This window comes from Siphateles boraxobius, unplaced genomic scaffold (genome assembly GCF_051911475.1).
Source record: "Siphateles boraxobius isolate OS27281-9 unplaced genomic scaffold, OSU_SipBor_1 12, whole genome shotgun sequence".
Taxonomy (NCBI): Eukaryota; Metazoa; Chordata; class Actinopteri; order Cypriniformes; family Leuciscidae; genus Siphateles; species Siphateles boraxobius.
Window position 1 is genome coordinate 1,970,001 of NW_027508722.1, and position 26,500 is coordinate 1,996,500.

The 26,500-nt window shown below is 39.3% G+C and overlaps 1 protein-coding gene across 1 annotated transcript in view; it reads left to right on the forward strand.

Annotated features, from left to right (window-relative positions):
* ascc3 (activating signal cointegrator 1 complex subunit 3) overlaps positions 1-26,500 on the forward strand; it is a 255,180-nt gene that overhangs the window by 184,575 nt on the left and 44,105 nt on the right. The window contains exons 23-31 of the mRNA XM_077206021.1: positions 239-337; positions 2,456-2,624; positions 5,299-5,519; positions 6,910-6,995; positions 7,086-7,252; positions 11,206-11,351; positions 15,447-15,567; positions 16,487-16,629; positions 25,027-25,164. Coding sequence (XP_077062136.1) covers positions 239-337; positions 2,456-2,624; positions 5,299-5,519; positions 6,910-6,995; positions 7,086-7,252; positions 11,206-11,351; positions 15,447-15,567; positions 16,487-16,629; positions 25,027-25,164 — 1,290 coding nt within the window. The remainder of the gene's footprint in view (positions 1-238; positions 338-2,455; positions 2,625-5,298; positions 5,520-6,909; positions 6,996-7,085; positions 7,253-11,205; positions 11,352-15,446; positions 15,568-16,486; positions 16,630-25,026; positions 25,165-26,500) is intronic.

Sequence of the window (26,500 nt, forward strand, 5' to 3'; positions counted from 1 at the left end):
GAGATTAACACCAGCATTATGTGTGATTTGTCTGGAATTAATCGCCACTTGAAGAAAAGTCACAGTTTTTTAATGGAATTATTTTTTTAAATTCTCATGTATTACGTATATGATATATTTATAACGCATGTGTTGTTTGGTCATGTGGTTTCCATGGAAACACTAGTGTCCACTTTCATGGCTGTGTTGTTCGAGCTTGTCCTCCCTCTCACGGCTCTTCTGGTCCGGTGTTGAACAGGTCCACGGGTCGGTGGGAGAGCCCTGGTGGTTATGGGTGGAGGATCCCATCAACGACCACATCTACCACTCCGAGTACTTCCTCCTGCAGAAGAAACAGGTACACCAGCAAACGCTCAGAGCCACATCACAGCATGCTCAATTACACGCCTCACCTTTAAACGTGACGTAACGTCGCTGTCGGGCCGAAACCTCGTATCTACTGTATAAAAACACTACTCTTCAGTCAGGGTTCGTACAAGGTGCTCTTTGAAATTTAAGTCAAGTCACCTTTATTTATATAGCGCTTTTTACAATACAGATTGTATCAAAGCAGCTTTACAGAGATAACAGGAAAATAATGTTGTAATAATATTGTTAAATATAATATTAAATGTCCCCAACTAAGCGAGCCAAAAGCCAAAGGCGACAGTGGCAAAGTCCTGCAAAACCCTTGAAAACAGCCATATTTATGAAAAGGTGCTTGAAAGTGCTTGAATTATTGAAAGACAATAAATGTGAAGTTAGTGTTTACTTTTATTGATTAAACAATATTTTCATGCAAAATGAACGCTGCAGCCCATCTGATACAGATATAGAGCATTTTGCATGGCTATGAGTGTGATATTCCTCAAATCCAAGTATATGATACAGCTTTCATTCTTCAGCGCAATCATATATTCATGAAGGAAAAATCTGTTTGAATAAGGAAAGCGATGACTTTGTCATAGTATCCTTTCAGTGGTTTAAGTTACCACAGTCATTGCATGCGTTGCACTTTATTTGTACCATTTTGTTTTATGCGTTTATTTTTATTTATCTAGTTACCTTTTTTAAAATGTGAAATATAATAAAGATATTGTTTGATAAGTAAGATCTCTAATTGTAGTCCTTGAAAGCAAAAACAAAACAAAAAAAGGGCTTGAAAAGTCCTTGAAAGTCCTGGAATTTCATTTTACTGTACAAACCCTGTCAATGGAAAAAACAGTGTTTTTAAATATTTTAACACTGCATTGTCAAAGTTGATATTGTGGCTTTAGACACTTGCATGTGTCATTATACAGTATTATTAACATTTGACCAAAATCAAGCTTAAATGGAGGTTTTTGACCTGGGAATGTTTAAGTAAGTAAACTTTATTTATATAGCACCTTTCACTACTCCATCTACTCCATCATTAGAACATCATCTGAGGCAGTAAGTGCGTCACATTACGTTTTCATCAGCTTACGGGTTACAAAGTTTACTCTAGTTATATGTGGCTGCTCAGTGTTTCCTCTCTATTGGCATAAATCTCATTGTATAAAAGCTGAAGTGCTTTGAACAGCCTATTTAAGACAGTATGCTAAACAAATGCTAGACACAGACACTTTTATCTGCTCATCAAATACATCAAATATTAGCCTTATAATATTTCTTGAGTTCAAACTGTGTTCATGATTGAGGTGGGTGGAGTTATGAGGTTTGACTGACAGCTCTAGGAGCCAATGGAGACACAAGGTTCAGTCACAAGCTCTTTTAAATAATTTCATTGGTTAAATATTTGCAGACGTAAAGGTGACCAATAGTAATGATTTATGAAAAAAATTAAAATGCAGAAAAATGGAGAAACGAGGTTTCTGCCTGACAGTGACGATATGCGGTTTTGTTATTGTTAAAACTTTAGAACTGAAACTATTAAAAATGGTTAATTAATTGAAGTTAAGGTCAATTAAAAAAATATACAAGTATTAGTTAAAAGTAGTTACTCTTGCAACTAACTGAAATGAAATGAGTTTAAGTACTAAAATGGATGAAACTGAAATAAAAATTAATTAGAGAATTAGATATTTAAAAAAATAATAATAAAAATGACAAAAACGCGCAACAGAATTACTCTCTTATTTGTATCCGGTATCATCCACCTCCAGTTATTTTTAGCTGTATAAAACTTCACATTAAGCTGCTTGATATTGCAAACTGCTGTTTTTTACCATATTATTTTAATGTAAGTAGTACAAACACACTGGTTTGTAGCACAAATAGTTATTCTTCTAGTTATTAACCTACTGTATAGTGGCTAATGAGTTGAAAGTTTCACACACTCACATTTAACTGGATAATGCTAATATAACACTGACTATCTGCACAAAAAATCCTCAATTTCAAAAGCAAGTGTGATTTTCTTGAGTAACGGATGTGATTAGGTGCTGGACAGTGTGTTACGGCGAGCTGAAGATAATCACATGTTCTCTGTCAGGTGTTGAGTGGAGAGCCTCAGCAGGTGGTCTTCACCATTCCCATCTTTGAGCCCATGCCTTCCCAGTATTACATCCGAGCCGTGTCTGACCGCTGGCTGGGCTCTGAAGCGGTGTGTATCATCAACTTCCAGCACCTCATTCTGCCTGAGAGACACCCGCCACACACAGGTGCGTCACACACACACACACACACACACACACACACACACACACACACACACACACACACACACACACACACACACACACACACACACACACCTGAGACAAGCTGTCAGCAACAATCCTCCTGCAGACACTTTATTCCTTATTTAGAATTAATCATTTTAAATTAGAGATGCACCGATATGAACATTTTGGCCGATAACCGATAATTTTTTATATTTGAAAGCCGATAACCGATATATTGGCTGATAAATCTAAATCCAAATTTTTATATAATTTTTGAGAGCCTGATTACAAAAAGCAAAAGTCTCACCATTAAAAGCCATGTCTCAAGCACACAATTATAATTTTATGTAGCTTATATGACTGTATTGAACTGTATTTTCCTTTTTGAAGTGATTTCGATCATATTTCAAGCAATTGAAAAGCATCATGTTGAACAGTGCGCATCTGAAGTGTCTCAGCTGAAGGAAATAATCCATTATTTATCGGCTTTAATATATCAGCCAAATTTTCTAATCAGGCCGATCGGTGACATTATAAATGAACATACAGTATATCGGCTGATACCGATATATCGGTCATCCCTACTTTAAATGCTGTGTGGAATAAGTCAAATGTTCATTAGGCCTATTTAGACAGTATCATAGTTCAGCATTTTAAGTGCTAGTCTGTTATTTTTTATTGCCGTTCAAATTGGAAAGGTCAAGTTTTTTCAGAATTACCTGCTGTTTCTTGACAAACAACAATTCTGAAATTTAATTAAATGGAGTAAGTGACCCAAAAGTCTTTGACGCGATTACAAATTAAGGTTTTTGCTGCAAGCTCTTGGTCTCTAGATATGGCTCGGATTAAAGGCACTTTACTATTTTTTTTAAATCTTTTAAATGACAGATTTTACGATAGGATCCCTTGTGCTGTGTTGAAAATCCTTTGCCTAATTGACTTATTAAATACTTAAAAGATTAAGATCTTTTTGGATCTCATTGACCAATATTTAATCCAATATTTGGCAATAACACAAAACAATGAGAGATTTTCCAAAAAACAGAAAAATTTCTTTCTTTTTTTTTTGCGGAAGTTGTTCCCCTGTGAGATCAAATTCAGTAAGTTTTAGTCCAATATGATTAAATTAACTAGCATTTTCAGGAAAAAGAAAATCATCTCTGTTTCAAAATGACTGGAACACAATGTGAGGATTAAAAAGATTGTGTAATGTATACAGTGTTTCATTCCACACGAGAAGCAGTGCGACCCAGGACAACTCACAGGAATCGCATGGCACACCGGTCGTGTCATTCTGTACTAGAGATCTGCAGGGCTTTACCCTGAAGCCCGAACCCAACATCGTTTGACCCAACCGGTACGGAGTCAAAACATGAACCCCAATCCGTCGCTGTAAAGATGTACCTGTACTCCTGCTGCCATAAGCCAACACAGCTTTGCAAGACCTATACTGCACTTTATTAGTTGAAACCAGATAATATCGTATAATAACGTTTTTTAAACATTTAAATAAACAAAATGTGTATGATCTAATGTTTTATTTGATAGCAGCCTACCTTTGTCAAAGCTGATTTCTGAAAGACACAAGAGAAATGTGGCTATTGATTTACGTTTTGAGTTTTCACTCGTGTATCGTATCGCCTCTCAAGGTTTAAAACATTTAAATATACATATCAAATAGTAGAAAATGTCATTGATGCAGTATTTCATTGATAGTACTCTTGATAAAGTTCTGATTTCTGAGAGAGGCATTGGCACGGCAGCTCTGTTTGATTTGTGCTTTGCTCAGTTTACACTCATTCACTTCACACACACACATTATTTAGTCATGTTAGAGGTTTATGTCCCCTGGCTCACCTATTGTCCAGAAAACCTACTATTCTGTATAATTCCCTGCATCATCCGGCACTGTAATACGTTTTCCCTCAGTCATTGTTTACCTTATCGTACTCGAAAGAGCAAACCAAAGCAATGCAAACCTCAACTACGTATATCATCAAATATATATATATATATATATATATATATGTATATATAGTTTTACTTAGTTACAAACCCGAAACCTAAAGATATAATCATGAAATATTAACCCGAACCCAACCTGAAACCCACAAGCTCTTCGGGACCTGCGGCTTGGGTCGTGTATTGACTTTTAATCTTCATACAGGCTAAAGATCACAATAATGAACAAAGTGTAGTCAATGAGTAGAGATGAAACAGAATGAAAAATTCATATCACGATTATAATGTCCAAAATGATCACGGTTATATCAATATTTTAAAATGTCCTGAAAGTAAATTAAATAAATGAAATTACACACTTTTGTTTGCAAAAACGTATGAATTACTCTAATAATAAGTGTATAAATTAATAATAATTATTACTCTTGCAACAATGGCATGATTTTAAATTAAAATGTTGGTTGAGTGACTTACAACATAAAATGGAACATCTACTAAAATGCACTCATGTACAAAAACCTTTTATAAAATGATAAACCTCACATTTCTATCGAAGCTTGTTTCTTCCATGAAATAAAAGAGGTAATCGTGACTTTATCTCACAATTCTGACTTTGTTTTCCTTTGCATCTGTGAGTTTATATCTGACAATTATGAGATAAAAAGTCAGATTTGCGAGTTATAATTATTATTATGCTGTTGAATTCCAGAGCTCTTGGATCTCCAGCCGTTGCCTGTGACTGCACTGGGAAACAGGGAGTACGAGAGTCTATACAAGTTCACACACTTTAATCCCATTCAGACGCAGATCTTCCACACGCTGTACCACACGGACACTAACGTCCTGCTGGGAGCTCCCACCGGCTCCGGGAAAACCATCGCTGCAGAGTTGGCCATCTTCAGGGTCTTCAACATGTACCCCACCTCCAAGGTCGTGACCTCTGCTGTGTGTCTGGTGTAGGGTTGGGTATCGTTGAATTTTAACGATTTCGATTCTGTTTATCGATTCCTAATTTCAATTCCAATAAGATAAAAAAATAAAAACTTAATATCATTCACATTTAGTCTTATTGCAAAACAATTTCATTTTAGCTGAATATCATGAACGAAAATCAACAGGCTAAAGAACACTTACACAAGGAACTTCTGCCTCTGATTTAAAAATACCATAGAAAAAATACTAGCCTAACTTAAATAAATTTCACACATTATTAAAGACAAGTAAACACAAAAAAATAGCAACAGCAACAAATAGATACAACTGAACAAAGATACAATTGAAATAAACAGTGTTTTAAAATTTTCAGATATAGAAATGTTCGGTTTCTGAATCAATCAATCAATCATTTATTTATAGAGCACATTTACGACACAACCAAGGATGACCAAAGCGCTTTACAAAGATTAAAAGACACACAGACCTAAAATTTATAAGTACAAACAAAAATTAAGTACAAACAATAAATTTCACACAGAAGGTAGCTATATAGTGTTAAAAGCCAAAGAGAATAAATAAGTCTTAAGTTGAGTTTTAAAAGTGGAGATAGATTGAGCATGCCTAATAGACAGAGGAAGCCTGTTCCACAGCCTCGGTCCAGCGGCGGCAAAGTTAGAAGCCCATGGTCACTGGATCTCAGGTTTCTAGATGGGGTATACGGGACCAAGAGATCAGTTAAGTATTGCGGTGCCAGGTTGTTAAAAGCTTTGTAGACGAATAATATAATTATGAACTCTATCCTATACTTAACCGGAAGCCAGTGCAGGGACATTAAGATAGGAGTTATGTGATCGAACTTACGCTTCCCTTCAAGCAGTCTAGCTGCTGCGTTTTGAACCAACTGCAGACGGGAGATTGATGCCTGAGAAATGCCATAATACAAAGAATTACCGTAGTCAAGCCTAGAAGCAACGAATGCATGAATAGCTATTTCTAAATTACTTCTTGATAGAATGGACTTTACTTTACTGAGAAGGTGCAGTTGATAAAAGTAAGACTTAACAACAGCAGAAATCTTAGGCTACTGTAACTTTAAGAGTTGCATGGATCTTATATAGTAACACGTCTGAAAACAGTCTCGCGCTTGAATGGTTTAAAATCACATTTTCTGTGCGCATGTTTTGGATGTGTGTGCAGAACATAAAACAGCGAGCGAGTCGTCTCGCGTTTGAATTGTTTAAAGTCATATTGTAATGCTCACAAAGGAATTGATAAGAGGAATCGAATTTTAAATTTTATAACAAGGATCCGATTCCCAAACCTAGTTAGGGTGTAATTTTAGTTCCTATGTCACGGTTTAACGGGCATGTATCCGTGTGAACAGGTGGTCTACATCGCTCCTCTCAAAGCTCTGGTCCGAGAGAGGATTGAGGACTGGAAGATCAGAATCGAAGAGAAACTCGGGAGGAAGTGAGAGTGTTTATAGATTCTTCTGGCAAATATGTATCTGTTATTATACCCTGACCTTTATTTGCTCATTATCATCCTCTGTGTCTCCAGGGTGGTTGAGTTAACAGGTGACGTTACTCCAGACATGCGGGCCATAGCGCAGGCGGACCTGATCGTCACAACTCCAGAGAAATGGGACGGAGTGAGCCGGAGCTGGCAGAACCGCAGCTATGTGCAGAAAGTGGCCATTCTCATCATAGACGAGATCCATCTCCTGGGTAAACGCCCTGATACACGCCTTCTACCTTCTTGCTGAGGGATAAAATTAGCTTGATATGCCTGAACTTTTCAAGGGGGTAATCCATCAGCCAGAAACTGAAGCCTCGCGGGGGGCCGCTGGTGTAGCAGAACTTCACCTGCTGTTAGCAGTCCATTGACTCCCATTCATTTTGGTGTCACTTTGACAGCGAATAACTTTACATCTGAGGCGTCCAAAGACTTAATTTGTTCATTATTTATTTCTAAATAAACACGACAATGTATAAAAGGCTCCATTACTTTGAATCTTACGTTATGGCCCCCGTAGAAGCCGTTTTTGTTAAAAACAGGCTAACGATTGCGTCATAACCACGCGACTTTGTCGCACAATAGAGACATTACCGTATAGACAGGAGGAGAAGCTCGCGGGCAATCTTTTACTGTCTATGAGGCAATCGGGGGGACATGGAGGCATAAAGTCAAGGAGAAGCCCATAGATAGAGAGTCCATAAAAACAACGGGACAAAATATTTCAACAACGTTTCAATTTTGAGGAATTGGAAATAATTCGGTATGTGGCACAGCTACTAGAAGACTAACAACTGTCAGACAGGTCGCTCACGTCAAATCTACGTCGTCAATCTCAGTTTGAGCCTGCGCAGTCGCTCAGCCATCAGGAAGTGAGTGCTTCTAATGGGCTTCAGTTTTCTCCGTCGAAATCAAGGGGGTCGCTGTGTCCATTTCTTTTACTGTCTATGGAACATTCAGACGCCGCCCACGCGGATGACGTTTAGATGAATATGTAAATATGTGCTGCACGCTCTCCTCTCAATAAAACAATAAACGCACAACAAAAATGACAGCGGTGAGAAAACAGCAGTTCAGAAAGCATCTGATCAGAGAGATGTGGATATGTTTGCACCGTATGTCACATTTATTTATAAAACATTTTATATAGTTGATTTATTTAAAGGTGCACTGTGTAATTTTTAGCGCATCTAGTGGTGAGGTTGCAAATTGCACCCAACAAAAGTTATGGTGGCCGACAGGAAGTGATGTCGTCGTCTGAGACAGCAGAGAGGAGCCAGTTAAACAATGAGGTTTCTTTAGCAAGATAAATTAAGAAATTAAGTTGACTTAATTATTTAGTAAAACAATATGTTATTGCGAATATTATTTTTACTTGTTAATCATTGTGTCATTGTGTCACTGACTTTAGCTAGCTAGTTTGCACGAAGAGCAACAGTGACAAAACGTGTTTGTCCGTTCAGGGCCACTGTAGAAACATTTAAATGTAAGGGAATCCGCAGAGTATGTAGACAGAAATGGCTCATTCTAAGGAAATACAAGCATAACGGTTCATTATGTAAGGTCTTTATACGCCACTGAAAACATAGTTATGTATATGCTATTGCATTTCTGTCAACAGAGCCTCCTAAATATTACACAAAGCAAGCAGCTTTACAATATTAAACATTAAAAAAACATGCCAGTGTCGCTTTCGATTAGTAGTACTGCTTCAGTTATATTTTAAAGCAGCTCTCCAGTGTGTTCATGTTTTTACGAGCGTCTGACCTCGACAGACTGAACAGAAGAAATGAACCGGAGAAGATTTCCATGTCAAAGTAGGCGGAGCCTCAGAGCCACACCCACCTTTTACATCATCGCCACAGAGCGATGGTAGATGACGAATAGATCGAAGATGTACTTTTCTGGAAAATTCACTTTGGCAAGCTGATTTTGTGCGAAATGACGCCACAATAGTTAATTCTTCGATTTATTTGAAGTATTTCTGAGCCTTGAAGTTTCTGCGACACCAGTGGCACCTCGAAGAATTACAAAAATACAGCATGCTTTGCTGTACAGCACGTGACACTTCCCCCGACTCATTCATCCCAATCACAGCCCAACATCACCGATGCTCTTGTGTCTGAATGTTAGCAAATCCCAGCATCCATGTTCCAACATCTAGTGGAAAGCTTTCCCAGAGGAGTGATAGACAGGCAAATTAGTTTAAACATGGTGCAGATTTGAAATATTTATGCATTTTTTTTGTGTGTGATGCCATTACAGTTTTTGTTTGAACGTGCCCGAAACACACATTTCACCTGTAGCGATATAATCAACTTCTGCAATTGTTCGCATTGTGAGCCTAGTTTTATTTTACATGTACTTGTTGAAGATTTAATTTCAAAACCATGGCCATTAACAGTGGTTTATTTGCCCTTTGATGCAGAATAATAGTTATTATTAATAGGTGTTAAACTATTGATTGATTGATTTTATGTGACCCTTTTGTTTAAAATCAAAATACGATACATCTTTGCACCATACATTAAAAGAAACAAAACAAAGTCAGGATAACACAATAAAGCCCTAGGGCTCATTTCTATTGTGGTCCCGGGGGGAGTGGGGACAGAGCAAGCGGCAACAAATCAAGCATCAATCATCACATCCATATATATATATATATATATATAAAATAGAGCCATCAAGACAAAACCATAAAATATTGTCATACTAAGGCTGACATCTGAGCCATTTTTTCAGTGCCAGCTTCAAAACCTACTAAACTTCTGGTCATCTTTAGATTTCCTGGCAACCTGTTCCACAAGCTTTATACAACTATATAACTAATAGTCAAACTATTATTCTGCATCAAAGGGTGAACACACCACTGTTAATGGCCATGGTTTTGAGATTAAACCTACTTCAAGCACATATAAGTCTGGTGTTCAGGTGTCCACACATGTTTGCCTATGTAGTAAAGCTCCTAGCAATGTGTTAAAGTCAAGGACCTTCATGTAAATGAATTGGACAGCTTCAGTCCTGAACCGTGTGTAGTTGGATGAGAAGATAATACCCCTCTATACACGAGTATCTGCATGTATTTACACACATGTAGGGAAGGTTCTTGATTTAATAGACTGATTAAAGAGCCTCCTTCGAGACACTTATTCTTCAAGGATGAATTATTTTGGTACACACAATTCAGGGCATAAAAGGAGGTCTGTTCTCAACAGGCTTGCATTAGTTTTATTATTTTATCCAGACCTGCATTAATGTTCATATGCATGTAAAATAAAACTAGGCTCACAATGCGAACAATAGCAGTAGTTGATTATAACGATACAAGTGAAATATTTGTTTCTCCAGTTTCAAACAAATACTGCAATGCCATCGCACACACAAAGAAAATGCATAAATATTATTTTAAATCTGCACCATGTAACTTGAAACCTAAATTGTCTGTCTTTTGGCCACACAACCAAAACTTCAAATTAGTTTCAAATGGCATTAGTCCAAGTCTTCTGAAGAGACACGATTGCTTTAACTCATGAACAGCCTTTTATTCACATATAAGCATTAGCACCTTTCACACATAAAGCCTTAAAGTCCCACTGTAGTCAATAACTGTATCCCTTAAAACTCATCTTTGATCACCAAAATAGCAAAGCTTTTTTTCCCTTGAAAAAAAAATCTTCATGCCTTAAAATAGCTTGAATGTAACTCGACACTCTTGCCTCATTTAGTATTCGTGGTTCTATGAATATGCAAATGAGCCCCGCCTCCACTCACTCACTCGCTCAGAGATCCACTCGTTGATGATCACACGTTGATCTGATTGGTTACAAGGTAGTTTGTGACGTCAGAAACACCAGCGATTTCAAACCGTGTTTTTGAGACTGTCTTTGGTTCACTGCAGTTTTAAGGAGAAAATACTCAGCAATGCTGTCGACTTATGAATTTACACATGGTTTGTCTTAAAGCATATTAAAAAGACCACATAGACATATAAACAACATTAAAAGCTGGATTTTCACCACAGGGGGACTATAACTTGTAAATTACATTTGAGAGATTATGATTCATGTGTGAGCAAGACCTTTTCAAAAAAGCCAGTAAATAATTTCAAATAATAGTGTATAAAAATTTTATTTTTACAGTTTTTGCGTTTCGTTTGCCTTTACAGGCGAGGACCGAGGGCCGGTTCTAGAGGTCATTGTGTCCAGAACCAACTTTATCTCATCTCACACCTCAAAATCAGTCCGTGTGGTGGGACTCTCTACAGCACTGGCGAATGCTCGGGATCTAGCCGACTGGCTGGGCATCGGACAGGTTACAAACCACTGCAACACACACCCTGCCAACGTCACATACACACCCTTCTAACGTCACAACACACAACCATCTCAACCTTCACATACACACCCTTCCAACATCACAACACACAACCATCTCAACATTCACATACACACCCTTCTAACGTCACAACACACAACCATCTCAACCTTTACATACACACCCTTCCAACGTCACAACACACAACCATCTCAACCTTCACATACACACCCTTCCAACGTCACAAAACACAACCATCTCAACCTTCACATACACACCCTTCTAACGTCCCAACACACAACCATCTCAACCTTCACATACACACCCTTCCAACGTCACAACACACAACCATCTCAACCTTTACATACACACCCTTCCAACGTCACAACACACAACCATCTCAACCTTCACATACACACCCTTCCAACGTCACAACACACAACCATCTCAACCTTCACATACACACCCTTCCAACGTCACAACACACAACCATCTCAACCCTCACATACACAGCCTTCTAACGTCACAACACACAACCATCTCAACCTTTACATACACACCCTTCCAACGTCACAACACACACCCTGCCAACGTCACATACACACCCTTCTAACGTCACAACACACAACCATCTCAACCCTCACATAAACACCCTTCCAACGTCACAACACACACCCTGCCAACGTCACATACACACCCTTCTAACGTCACAACACACAACCATCTCAACCTTCACATACACACCCTTCCAACGTCACAACACACAACCATCTCAACCTTCACATACACACCCTTCTAACGTCACAACACACAACCATCTCAACCTTCACATACACACCCTTCTAACGTCACAACACACAACCATCTCAACCTTCACATACACACCCTTCCAACGTCACAACACACAACCATCTCAACCTTCACATACACACCCTTTCAACGTCACAACACACAACCATCTCAACCCTCACATACACAGCCTGCTAACGTCACAACACACAACCATCTCAACCCTCACATAAACACCCTTCCAACGTCACAACACCAACCATCTCAACCTTCACACACACCCTTCCAACGTCACAACACACAACCATCTCAACCTTCACATACACACCCTTCCAACGTCACAACACACAACCATCTCAACCTTCACATACACCCCCTTCCAACGTCACAACACACAACCATCTCAACCTTCACATATACACCCTTCCAACGTCACAACACACAACCATCTCAACCTTCACACACACCCTTCCAAAGTCACAACACACAACCATCTCAACCCTCACATACACACCCTTCCAACGTCACAACACACAACCATCTCAACCCTCACATACACACCCTTCCAAAGTCACAACACACAACCATCTCAACCTTCACATACACACCCTTTCAACGTCACAACACACAACCATCTCAACCCTCACATAAACACCCTTCCAACGTCACAACACCAACCATCTCAACCTTCACACACACCCTTCCAACGTCACAACACACAACTATCTCAACCTTCCTACATACACACCCTTCCAACGTCACAACACACAACCATCTCAACCTTCACATACACACCCTTCTAACGTCCCAACACACAACCATCTCAACCTTCACATACACCCCCTTCCAACGTCACAACACACAACCATCTCAACCTTCACACACACACCCTTCCAACGTCACAACACACAACCATCTCAACCTTCACACACACACCCTTCCAACGTCACAACACACAACCATCTCAACCTTCACACACACACCCTTCCAACGTCATAACACACAACCATCTCAACCCTCACATACACACCCTTCCAACGTGACAACACACAACCATCTCAACCTTCACACACACCCTTCCAAAGTCACAACACACAACCATCTCAACCCTCACATGCACACCCTTCTAACGTCACAACACACAACCATCTCAACCTTCACACACACACCCTTCTAACGTCACAACACACAACCATCTCAACCTTCACACACACACCCTTCTAACGTCACAACACACAACCATCTCAACCTTCACATACACACCCTTCCAACGTCACAATACACAACCATCTCAACCTTCACATACACACCCTTCTAACGTCACAACACACAACCATCTCAACCTTCACATCCACACCCTTCCAACGTCACAACACACAACCATCTCAACCTTCACATCCACACCCTTCCAACGTCACAACACACAACCATCTCAACCTTCACATACACACCCTTCCAACGTCACAACACAAAACCATCTCAACCTTCACATACACACCCTTCCAACGTCACAACACACAACCATCTCAACCTTCACATACACACCCTTCCAACGTCACAACACACAACCATCACAACCTTCACATACACACCCTTCCAACGTCACAACACACAACCATCTCAACCTTCACACACAAACCCTTCCAATGTCACAACACACAACCATCTCAACCTTCACATACAAACCCTTCCAACGTCACAACACACAACCATCTCAACATTCACACACACCCTTCCAACGTCACAACACACAACCATCTCAACCTTTACATACACACCCTTCTAACGTCACAACACACAACCATCTCAACCTTCACATACAAACCCTTCCAATGTCACAACACACAACCATCTCAACCTTCACATACACACCCTTCCAACGTCACAACACACAACCATCTCAACCCTCACATACACACCCTTCCAGCGTCACAACACACATCCATCTCAACCTTCACACACACACCATTCCAACGTCACAACACACAACCATCTCAACCTTCACACACACACCCTTCCAACGTCACAACACACAACCATCTCAACCTTCACACACACACCCTTCTAACGTCACAACACACAACCATCTCAACCTTCACATACACACCCTTCCAACGTCACAACACACATCCATCTCAACCTTCACACACACACCCTTCCAACGTCACAACACACAACAATCTCAACCTTCACTCACACACCCTTCCAACGTCACAACACACAACCATCTCAACCTTCACACACACACCCTTCTAACGTCACAACACACAACCATCTCAACCTTCACATACACACCTTTCCAACGTCACAACACACAACCATCTCAACCTTCACATACACACCCTCCCAACGTCACAACACACAACCATCTCAACCTTCACATACACACCCTTCCAACGTCACAACACACAACCATCTCAACCTTCACATACACACCCTCCCAACGTCACAACACACAACCATGCAAGACTTGCGATATCGAAATCGCTTTTGGAGGCCATCCATAGACTTTATATACAGGCAAATGTTTTTTTCGGGATCAGTGCTCCTTCCTCTTCTCGGATTTGATGTGATTTGCATATGATTCACGGCAATTCAGATCAAGCAAGAAATCTTGGCGTCCAAATCCTGTATCATTTTTTTGATTTGGATGTAATTAATGGGTCTTGTTTCAGTGTAATCATGCCTCACTTTCCCCCATAATCACACGCAATGAAGTCAAAAGATATTATCTGTAACACTGCACCATCATTTTCATCCTGTTTCCATTACAGATAGCCGTCCCTTCAGTCATTCTGCGTTTATATGTGTATGTGTTCGCACACATGAGCGCGCGAGGGTCTATAAATAACCAGCACCCGTCTCCCAGCATGCAGCAGCATCAGGCCAGACAGCAGTGGTTATGTAAACGTTGTTTTACTATTGCTGAAATGTCACCCTGAGAGACAGACGGGGAAGGAAGGGCTGGGGGTCTCCATAAATCTGACGTGTGCTGTTTGGACTGAGGCGTCTCTCTAGCTGCCCGATCCATTATCCAGGCCTTTAAATATGTGCACACACGCACCCAGGCCCGGGCCACTTGTGTGAGAGCGTGGTTGTGGGACAGGGGACAATGACGGGCTGTAATTACCCCCAGATGGGCCACTCTGTCAGGCACACAGCCAGCTGGGCACTCCATCTCTCTCTTTATTACTGTCTTTCTGTGTCTTCTCACTTTCTGCCCCTGGTTTTCTACCATTGTTCTGTGGCGCTGTCCTTATTCATCTGTCTGTCTGTCTGTCTGTCTGTCTGTCTGTATTTCAGGTGGGACTGTTTAATTTCCGGCCCTCTGTTCGCCCAGTGCCGTTGGAGGTTCACATCCAGGGTTTTCCTGGGCAACATTATTGCCCTCGTATGGCCAGCATGAACAAACCAGTCTTCCAGGGTACAATACTTCAGTAACATTACACACACATTAAAGGGAAAAGTTCATTGTGTAATAATTTACTCAACAAGTGTTCTAAACGATACATTTGTGTGACCGAAATTTTATCTAAAGTCCTCAAATCTCATTTGTGCTACAATGTATTTGGAAATTCACAAAAAGGAGCACAAAAATTATATTTGTTGAGGAATTTTACCAAATATGTTGACTTATACTTCTGAGAATTCCCTTTTTCATGTTTTGTGCTATCAAATTTTATTGCCGATTCGAAATATGCTTTTGAAAAATAAACAGTTTTGGAGATTTTAGTTCAGTAATGAGGGTTATGCACAATAAACTTCTGTTTTCTGTAAAACCAGTCGCGTGGCTTCCCGTTCAGGTCTTTTGTGTGTGTTTCGTCAAATATAAAGCCGTTTTACTCGAGATACCTTAAAAGGAGCGAGCAAAGATAATAGCATAACCGATGTCCATTGCATATGCAGATTGGTATCGATTTTTTTTTTCTCACTAACATTTTGCATCTAAATGTATGAGCACTTCAAATCTCTTCCTCCAATTACAACAGTTTGTTGCTGCCGATTGCTATAATATTGACAGGCGATTTTTATTATTTAAAAGTTCTTTTTTCGCCCTGTTGTTCCAAAACACATCAGATCGTGGCTTCAAAACCATTTTTGTCATTGTGTGCCGCTACACCCCTAAACTGGAAGTTCACCAGCTGAACTGACTTGCCTGAAATCAACTTGAGACAAAGTACTTTGTAATTTTATCAAAGTTTTACTTTTTCATAATTTTGCATTTTTATTGCTTTTGTATTTTGTGTGGTTTTGTATGATGTTTATTTTTAGTTTTTTGGCTTTTCATGTATTTTGATTGATACATTTATATTTCTACTCTCTGTATGTCCACTATCCTGCAGCCATTCGCACACATTCTCCAGCCAAACCGGTCCTCATATTTGTGTCCTCGCGCCGGCAGACGCGGCTCACGGCGCTCGACCTCATTGCGTTTCTGGCTACAGAAGATGACCCCAAACAGTGGCTCCACCAGGATGAGAGAGAGGTCAGAGTTCATCCTCTACAGTGGTTTTACTTAAACAGATTGCTTTTACAAGTAATGGCAAAATTAATGCAATTCTTTTTAAATTTACAAAAAAATTATATCTGGGTTACTTTTTCAAACAAGTAGCGCATGAAAAAAAAATTACATTTATTGTGTGCCGTGTGTGTGTGTGTGTGTGTGTGTGTGTGTGTGTGTGTGTGTGTGTGTGTGTGTGTGTGTGTGTGTGTGTGTGTGTGTGTGTGTGTGTGTGTGTGTGTGTGTGTGTGTTGTAGTTCTAGAGTGTGAGCATGTGAGATCTTTGTAGTTGTAGTTTTGCTTTCTCACAATGTTTCTGTTGTGAAAGGGACTTTACAGTTGTACAAGTTTCCATAAAAAGTAATTAAGTAACATAATTCATTATTTTTTAGGGAGTAACTCAATGTTGTATGTGTTAAATTAAATATTAGATATGTTAAAGATACCATATTATGCCCTGATTATTTTGCAATCTTGATTATGTTTTTGGGCTCTACAAGAACTGTGCTCTGATTGGTCGGCTGGATCAGTCTGTTGTGATTGGTCGAGCGCTTCAAGTGTGTTTGGGAAATGTCCCGCCCCTTTCCATAACCGTCAGTTTAACACACTACTAACTATCTCAACCTGCAGGCCCCGCCCCTTTATTTTGCGTATGAATTATTATAATGAGGAATATTGTGACGTGTTCATTCCCGGAAGAAACTCAAGACTACAATAGAGGCGTTTCAGGGAGTTCAGAAACACTGACACTGATATAGAGAAGAACTTTGTGAGTTTGCAGAGCCTTTTCATGCTCAAACAGCTACAGTTCATGTATAAAAGCATTATAGTTCCTCTTTAACATTAGTAAATGCAATTGCTTTTTGATAACATATTTAACATTTAATAACAATGACCACTACTTCAAAGCATTTATTAATCTAGGTTAATTTAAATTGATATATATGTGATTCCTAATTGTTAATTCATGATGCGTTAACTAATGTTCAAATGTAAAATGTGATGTATTAGTATAAGTTATGGTAACAAATACATATAACTAATGTTAACATATACAACCTTATTACAAAGTGTTACCTAAATATTAAATCTGAGTGCCTTTTATTTAAAAGATAAATAAAACAGCCAAACTTTTCAGGCAAAAAATTTAACAAAAAGTATGTTTTAAAAGATAAAACATATTGTTAAAGATAAAGTTAAAAATGATAATGTCGATTTGTGCTTGTGAAGCACTCGTGGAAAAAGTTCATAATTAATGTGATTTTTCAAATGACTGCCTCACCATTTGAATAGAAAACGGTATTGTTCAGGCATGCAGATGTTTCTCATAGATGCTGAAAGTTATTCACAATAGTTTTGGCATCAAAGATCTCGTTTGCGATTTGCAACATTGCTACTGTTGTTGCTTTCTGTGGTGTCGTATGTTCCCTCTTCCACAGTCAGTATCAATATCTCTCTATCAGGGATTACAGTACGGCTCCTGGTGCTAAAGCCTGTGTCATCTCTCATTAAATTCCTCTTTCCGTTCCACTGCATGCCTTCAGATCTTTTCAAGATGTGAACAAACAGCTTTTGTGCTGGCCGTCACAGATGTGTGCTAATACTTTCAAAGCACTCGATTAGAGAGGGAAAAAGAGGAATATTTTTCTCATCCCAATCACAAAGTAATCACATAGAAATTGCAGCCTTACGGAGGTGATCCTTTTCTTTAATAGTGTACGCATGACACACATACACACACACTCTAATGTTACAGGGTGCGGAAATACATCTCCAGTGTGTTTTCTTGAACACATGCACTCGTTCATGTCAGCAAACATGCATTTTACTGTGTAGTGCAGAGGTCAGCGTTTGCCGATTATGACCCCAGATTGAATCCTTTCGGACTGCAAGTCAGTTATCATAAATATAAACACAGCGGTTTCAGAGAAATATGTAATTGAAAAGGTGCATTCACAATGGGTTTTGAATCATAATCATACGAATCAATGCATTAGTCCAGTCGCTCAGGTTCACTTACTGTATCATGCAGAACTGAACTTTACAGCTTAAGCAGAAGGAGACGCTAGCGCTTTTCTGCAAAAAATTAAATTTAAATAAAAAATTGTTGTTGTTGTTTATTTAATTTTATTCATTTATCTTATTGTTTGTTATTTTTCTTTTACAAAATATTCTACATTGCACTTTGCTTATTATGGAGGCCCTAAAGGGACTTTTGCAAAAATGTAAAATATACAGACTTATTCTTGCGCACATGAGAAACTTCACGTACGCACTGTTTTTTTTTTTGTTTTGTTTTTTGCATGCTCATGCTTTATAGTTTCTGTTTTATATATCTGTCCATAACATATTTCCTTTGTGCGTCACGGCTGTGTGCATTGGGAAATTTGCCAAGTTCAGGGGTCCAAAAAATGGCTGATTCAGTAAAAAGTGCCCAAAATTTTGCTTTCGTTAGAGCAGTGCATTATATTTCAAGGCCTTGTGTCTTTAACAAATTTAATTCTGTGGCGACCGAGAAACTGTGCCCCAAAAGTGTGCATTGTCATTTGCCAAGATTAATGATTCATGAAAAAACACTGGTACAGTAAAAAATTTGGATTTTGTAGGCCGAAATTTATATTGTCCAATATAAAAATGATTGGAACAGTAAATGTACTAAAATTTTGTATTTCACAAGATCAAAACTCCCTTAATTCAACCATTTTGTGGGATTAATCGCATCCGTACAGCGGGTTGCAGAGAAATGCTTATGTTCTTCATTCAATATGGACTTTAGATATAAAGGGAGGCTCACGTGTAAAAATAAGTGACAAATAGGGCTTGGCGATATGTAAAAAATCTTTGATCGATAATCAGTCCTTCCAGAAAAACGCGGAGTTTTTTTGTGATTGTTGCGGGCAAAAATCATTGATTATGCGGCCCGTTTTCTTTAAAAATGCGATGGAATATGCGGGATATTTATGCAATTTTATGCGATGAAACTTGCAAAAACTGCGGTTTGATGAAAAAGAGAAAAAAAGTGATTCCCCCAACACCCTGTTCTCACTAGGCTACTTAATGTAAAGAGTCATTTCTTATTACTTCCTTTGATAAGCAAGCATTCTACATCATAGAAAGTGCTGGGAATATTTAATTTCTCATCTTGTTTTATTTCAGACTGTAACGAGTGTAAATAAGGTGTGGCCCCTTTAAGAGCTGCGCGCTCCCTGTTGAACTGTCTGCAGTGTTATATTATATGTGCGCCTTGAACACCCCATGTGTGCGGGTAATTTCTGTTTGATGCTACTTCTTTTATCTTATTTTGTTTATTAAGTAACGATGTGACGGTAGAACGTGTGACAGACAGTTATTATTTGTGAGAGTTCGATTTGTGAGATGTCAATCGCCTCCGTGAGTCTGTCTGGCCTCTGCAAAAACTTCAGCTGTGAGCTATCCCGTCGCGTAATTGCGTCACTTCATAACGTTCCCATGGAAACGGGGAAATGGCTGTTCTTGTGTGAAGCAAACGCAACATTTTCCAACTTTCTGCTAAGATATATGTGACTTTTTTGCAACGAAAATGCGAGGATTATGAAATCATGCAAACCCCGCATATTTTGCACGGAAATCGGCAATTTATGCGGCGAAAGTGCGGCGTATTTGAAAAAATGCGCCCCCCGCATGAATATGCGCACCTTGGCTGATTATGCATTGAATTCAGCGATCGCATAATCGCGTTTTTCTGGAGGGACTAAGGATATCGCCTTAAAGTATTGCGATATCCGATTATGTGGTCTAAGCCCCGCCCCCATCACGCACGCCGGATCTACCCCACGCCCGCTGGATCTACCCAAGCCCCGCCCCCAACACGCCCGCCGGGTCTACCCAAGCCCCGCCCCATCACGCCCGCCGGATCTACCCCGCCCCCAACACACCCGCCGGGTCTACCCAAGCCCCGCCCCAACACGCCCGCCGGATCTACCCAAGCCCCGCCCCCAACACGCCCGCCGGATCTACCCAAGCCCCGCCCCCAACACGCCCGCCCGGTCTACCCCACCCCCGCCCCCAACACGCCCGCCCGGTCTACCCCACCCCCGCCCCCAACACGCCCGCCGGATCTACCCCGCCCCCATCACGCCCGCCGGGTCTACCCCACCGCCAACACGCCCGTCTGATCTACCCCACCCCACCCCCGCCCCCAACACGCCCGCCGGATCTACCCCACCCCCGCCTCCAACACGCACGCCGGATCTACCCCGCCCCCATCACGCCCGCCGAATCTACCCCGCCCCCAACACGCCGGCGGGATCTACCCAAGCCCCGCCCCCAACACGCCCGCCGGGTCTACCTCGCCCCCGCCTCCAACACGCCCGCCGGGTCTACCCCGCCCCCAACACGCCCGCCGGGTCTACCCCGCCCCCATCACGCCCGCCAGATCTACACAAGACCCGCCGGAGACAACACTGCCGTAAACACAAGTGAAGTTCAGTTTGGCTTCAGTTAGTTTCATTCAATGATTGAAACGTTAAAGGTTTTACTTTGGTTAGTTTGACATAAAACATTAGCTTTGCTGTTATGTTAGCATTGCTAATAATCTCCACACTGTTCTTATCGCATCTGTGTTTGAAACGCTAGGAGAACTGTTGAACACGACTGAACTGAACCCAGAATGGTGAACGCATGTTGATTTCTTAGCAAGATGTCTTGCCTATTGTTTTCATAAGGTCTGATGTTTCTCTTTCTTTTTTCCAGATTTAATGATGTTTAATTTCCTAATTATAATGTGTAGCGCTGTTTTAAAAATACATTATTTAGAATACAAGCTGTTATTTGTCTAAAATTAGGGATTAAAAATGAAATGTTTTTTTCAATCCTTCTTTCTGGTTTTAGACTCCCTAGGTCTCCTTAAGCCTCTTACGAAATAAAAATTTGGCTTACAGCTTTATTTATTTAGAAACCGAAGTAATTCAAAAATATACTTAGGTATTTAATTTTTTTGTTTGTTTATTTATAAAGCAAACTATAACGCTCCCAATATACTGTAGCAGAGATGCCAACATTATAAACTGAACACATGCGTGAGATATTCAAAGCAACGCAATTTCGTCATTTTAATTTTAATTTTAATTACAATGTTCATGTTTGTGATTTTTGATTAGGCCTATTCATTATGCGCAACATTTAAAATAATATTCAGAAACGGGTGAAGTTACTTCTACCATTTTTTTTTTCCTGATTAACTTTTATTACTGCAAACCAAACTAGCCTAGGCTACTTGATATATATATATATAGTTGTTTTTTTAAATTGGAGATTTTCTGCTATTCTGAATTAACAGGAATTTTTTCGTCTGCTGAACAAAATTAATTGTATGAAAATGAATAGCAAAGGTAACGAATAAAAAAAAAATTCATATAACGATCAAGAAATCCAGGAAAAATATTTAACAAAATTAAGGATAAATGATGTTTGCCAGGGAACGCATCTAAGTCGCATACACAGACTCATGTCGCCGTCAGCGCCGAACAACAGGCTAATACAAAACGGCCAGTTACAGTTACAAAAGTTCAGTGAGGGATTTTCTTTTTCTTTTGTTCTCTGATCAGCATTAATGATGGCAGCGAGTATAGGCTGTCAATGCACTGATTCAATACACATACTGTTCTTCTTTCTCAACCGTTTAAGACAAAACCGACTGAGTTTACGGGGATATTTTGCCATAATTGTGTGTGTATGTGAGAGGACGCTTTGGGTGTGTTTTCTTGCGTCTTGTGTTTAAAGAATGCTATCAAGAAGAATCGATTTTCTATTCCAAACCCTACTAACTACTAGCCTAAAATATTTCATTCATGCTATTGCGTGTAAATAAATATGTGTATAACTAGGGCTGTGTGAAATATCGTCCTTTTTGTCATATTTCTAAACGATTATCGTTGTAATCGACATCACGATACTTGCTAGACATCATCGATATGCAATAATATTGTCATATTGCCCAGCCCTTATATAGCCTATAGTGCTCTAACCAAAACCCAGTTTGGAGCAAATTGATCTTTATTAATCATGTTAATTCATTCATCTATATACTCTTGTTTTCTTCATAGGAAAATGGCGGTGACGCACAAATTAAATTGGTTATATTACGCATAAACCGGAAATTATAACGCGTGACTTCGCGAAAAGTGTCTTGTGCGCACGCAATAGTTTCTCGTGAGCATGTGAAAGTCTGTGTGTGTGTGTGTTTCTGCAGAGGTCCTTTAGGGACTCATACTCGTTACTGATGTTTGAGTAAACGATTCTGGGAACAATTCTGATACTGGGTTTTGAATTTGAAATTTGAAACTAAAGATGATGAATAGTGTGGGGGGGGGGGGGGGGGGGGATCATCATTGTTCATAAAGGCATAATTTCAGTTCTGAAGTACTTAATTTTGTACATAAAATGAGCAAATATCACTTAATCTGATTGTCAAATAATAAACAATATAGTATAATAAAGTATATAATTTTTAGCTAGGCAATACAAATATATAACCCTAACTATTCAAACAACAGTCAAGTTTCTACAGCACTATTGTCAGCAATGTGTGTGTGTGTGTGTGTGTGTGTGTGTGTGTGTGTGTGTGTGTGTGTGTGTGTGTGTGTGTGTGTGTGTGTGTGTGTGTGTGTGTGTGTGTGTGTGTGTGTGTGTGTGTGTGTGCGTGTGTGCGTGTACGTGTGTGTGTGCGTGTGCGCGCGCGTGTTGCTATGATAGTAATACCAGTAGTTTTTGATCTGGGGAAATTTTTTTTTTTTGGTCCCCTTGTGAAAAACAGCTTATAAATCATAGAATTATCATTATGTTTTTTGAAAATGTAAAAACGCAGAAAGTGTTCTTTTATGGGTAGGTTTAATTATTTGTGTAAGAGGAGAGACATACAGTATAAACACCATTACGTCTATAGAGAGTCCCCATAAAACATAAAAACCCAACGTGTGTGTGTGTGTGTGTGTGTGTGTGTGTGTGTGTGTGTGTGTGTGTGTGTGTGTGTGTGTGTGTGTGTGTGTGTGTGTGTGTAACTGCTATTGTGTGGAAAAGAGCTTAGTTAAGATTCTTTGAAAAGTTCTCTTTTTGAGTTCCATCGGGGGAAAACTGCATACGGCTTTGGAGCAAGGCTGAGAGTATGTAAATAAATCAGCCTTCATCTTCAGGCGGCCGGTGTATGTGTGTGTGTGTGTGTGTGTTCCAGTGATATACGGGGCGTCCCGCTGTTTCACTGCACTGAAGCGTGCAGCGGCTCGAGCTCCTGCGGTGTGACTGACAGCCAACAGCACTTCCTCACTTCCTCCCACTGTTCCCACTGTTCCCTGTCCGAACATCTCCATCTCTTCTGTGTGTGTTTCTTTAGGGACAAAGTGCATAGTGCCGATGTTTGTCAAGTCACCTTTATTTATATAGCGCTTTTTACAATGCAGATTGTTTCAAAGCAGCTTTACAGGGGAAACAGGAAAATAATGCAACAAAGTTTGTTTCTAGAAGGAAATAGCGTCACAGTCCAGCTTAAGTAAATTCAGTGATGTTTCATTTTTGTTGTAAAAAAGTTATTGATTTAGTTATTAATATACAGTGGATAGCATAAGTGAACATGCTAAAGTTGACTAAAAAGATGAATAAAAAATTATCTTTTGGAAATTGATCTTAATGCCTTAATTTAAATAATGAGGGAAAATCCAACCTTTAAGGACACCAATTTTCTTTGTGAATGAATAATGTATCATCAATAAATAAATGTTCTTCCTTAAAATACTGTTGGATAGAGACAGCAGATTTTTATTTTTAAAGGCCAGTTGTTTCATGGATCCGGGATACCTAGAGATTGTCATGGGGAACTTTCCATAAGATCCATGAAATAACTGGCCTTTAAAAATAAAAATCTGCCAGTCTCTATGGGAATTTAACATAGGGGTGTCCTGACTTATCCAACCTGTATTTTAAGGAAGAACATTTATTTATTGACGATACATTATTCATTCACAAAGAAAATTGGTGTCCTTAAAGGTTGGATTTTCCCTCATTATTTAAATTAAGGCATTAAGATCAATTTCCAAAAGATGATTTTTTATTCCTCTTTTTAGTCAACTTTAGCATGTGTGTTCACTTATGCTGTCCACTGTATATATATATAGTCGGTCTGGAGAAAACAGTGATGTCATCGGCCAGTTTGGTGTCCTTAAAGGATGCCAACTAAATGTTTGGTGCCAACTAAATGTCCCCAACTAGGCAAGCCACTGTGAATAATGCACTAAAAAGAAATGCCACACAAGAACTGTGTAACAGTACACTTCACATTATACTAAGCAAGTCAAAAGCCAAGGGGACAGTGGCAAGGAACCAAATCTCCATCAAATGTGTGTGTTTTGTTAGATGACCGACATCATTTCCACTGCGAGAGAGTCAAACCTGAAGCTGACGCTGGCGTTCGGGATCGGGATGCATCACGCAGGACTTCACGAGCGGGACAGGAAGACCGTGGAAGAGCTCTTCGTCAACTGTAAGATCCAGGTGAGACCCATAGATGAACCGTTTCCAGACTCATTCCTAAAGCGCTTTGGAATCAATCGAACGTAGGAAGTAGGTTTGGTAAATACCCGTCAGCTGAGCGATTATATAAGCATCATAAATGTACTGATGGAGCACCTTTTCTGAGTGAGGATTCGATTTATTGGAACAAATCCAAATGAAATGTTGTTCTTGCTGTTCTCATGGGTTTATGTCTTCAGTGGCTCGGCTGTAAAAACATTAATGGTTATGTTGATGTAATGCAAATGTGATATTTCACACATCAATATGGTAGCGGTGCAGAACATTTTAGCATGAGAAACACATCTGAAGTTCAGTTTATATAGACATTTCACAAAAGTCTCTTCTGCTCACCAACGCTGCATTTATTTGATCAAAAATACAGTAAAATCAATAATATTGTGAAATATTATTACAATTTAAAACTGCTGTTTTCTGTGTGAATATATAGTAAAGTGTAATTTATTCCTGTGATCAAAGCTGAATTTTCAGCATCATTACTCCAGTCTTCAGTGTCACATGATCCTTCAGAAATCACTCTAATATGATGATTGGCTCAAAAACAATTTCTGATTATTATCAGTGTTGAAAACATTAAACATTTATTTATTTATTTCATTAATTTTTTCAGAATTCTTTGAGGAACAAAGTTAAAAAGAACAGCATTTATTTGAAATAGAAAGCTTTAATATTGTTAGAAGAGAGTGCTTAAAAACCTTAAAATGTCTCACATTCAGTTTGATCAAAATTAAGACCATAGAACGTCTTAAATATCTTAAATTGTATAACAAAACGTAATTATAATTTTAAGAGTTTTTAAATTTGAGGACGCAATAACAGGAATCGCAATTATGTGATTAATTATCATCAAAAGGAGATGATGGGCTTCTCTCACAGGAAGGACAGAATAATTATTGTACACATTGAATCAATATATAGATATATAAGACAAATCTGTACAGATTTAGCGCAAATACTGAACTCGTGAGTCTTCATGATATATTAAATACAGTGTATTGCACAGAATCTGCTCATATCTGGCTTATTTGAACACACACGTCACTACACAACAAATAACAGCGCGCTTGTTCATTTGCATTGAAGAAATAGCAGAGATTAAAAAGATTTTGTTTAACAGAAAAGACATTGTTATTTTCCAACATCCTACATTTTTTTGTGTTCTTTGTACTGTATTGATGATCTGTCCATCTAAAACACATTTTTGGTGATGAGGATGAAAGAGGAAGAGAGGAGATGCTGGATGACAGGATTTTGTTTGAATAAGAAATTAATGTATGAAATTCATATATATATATAA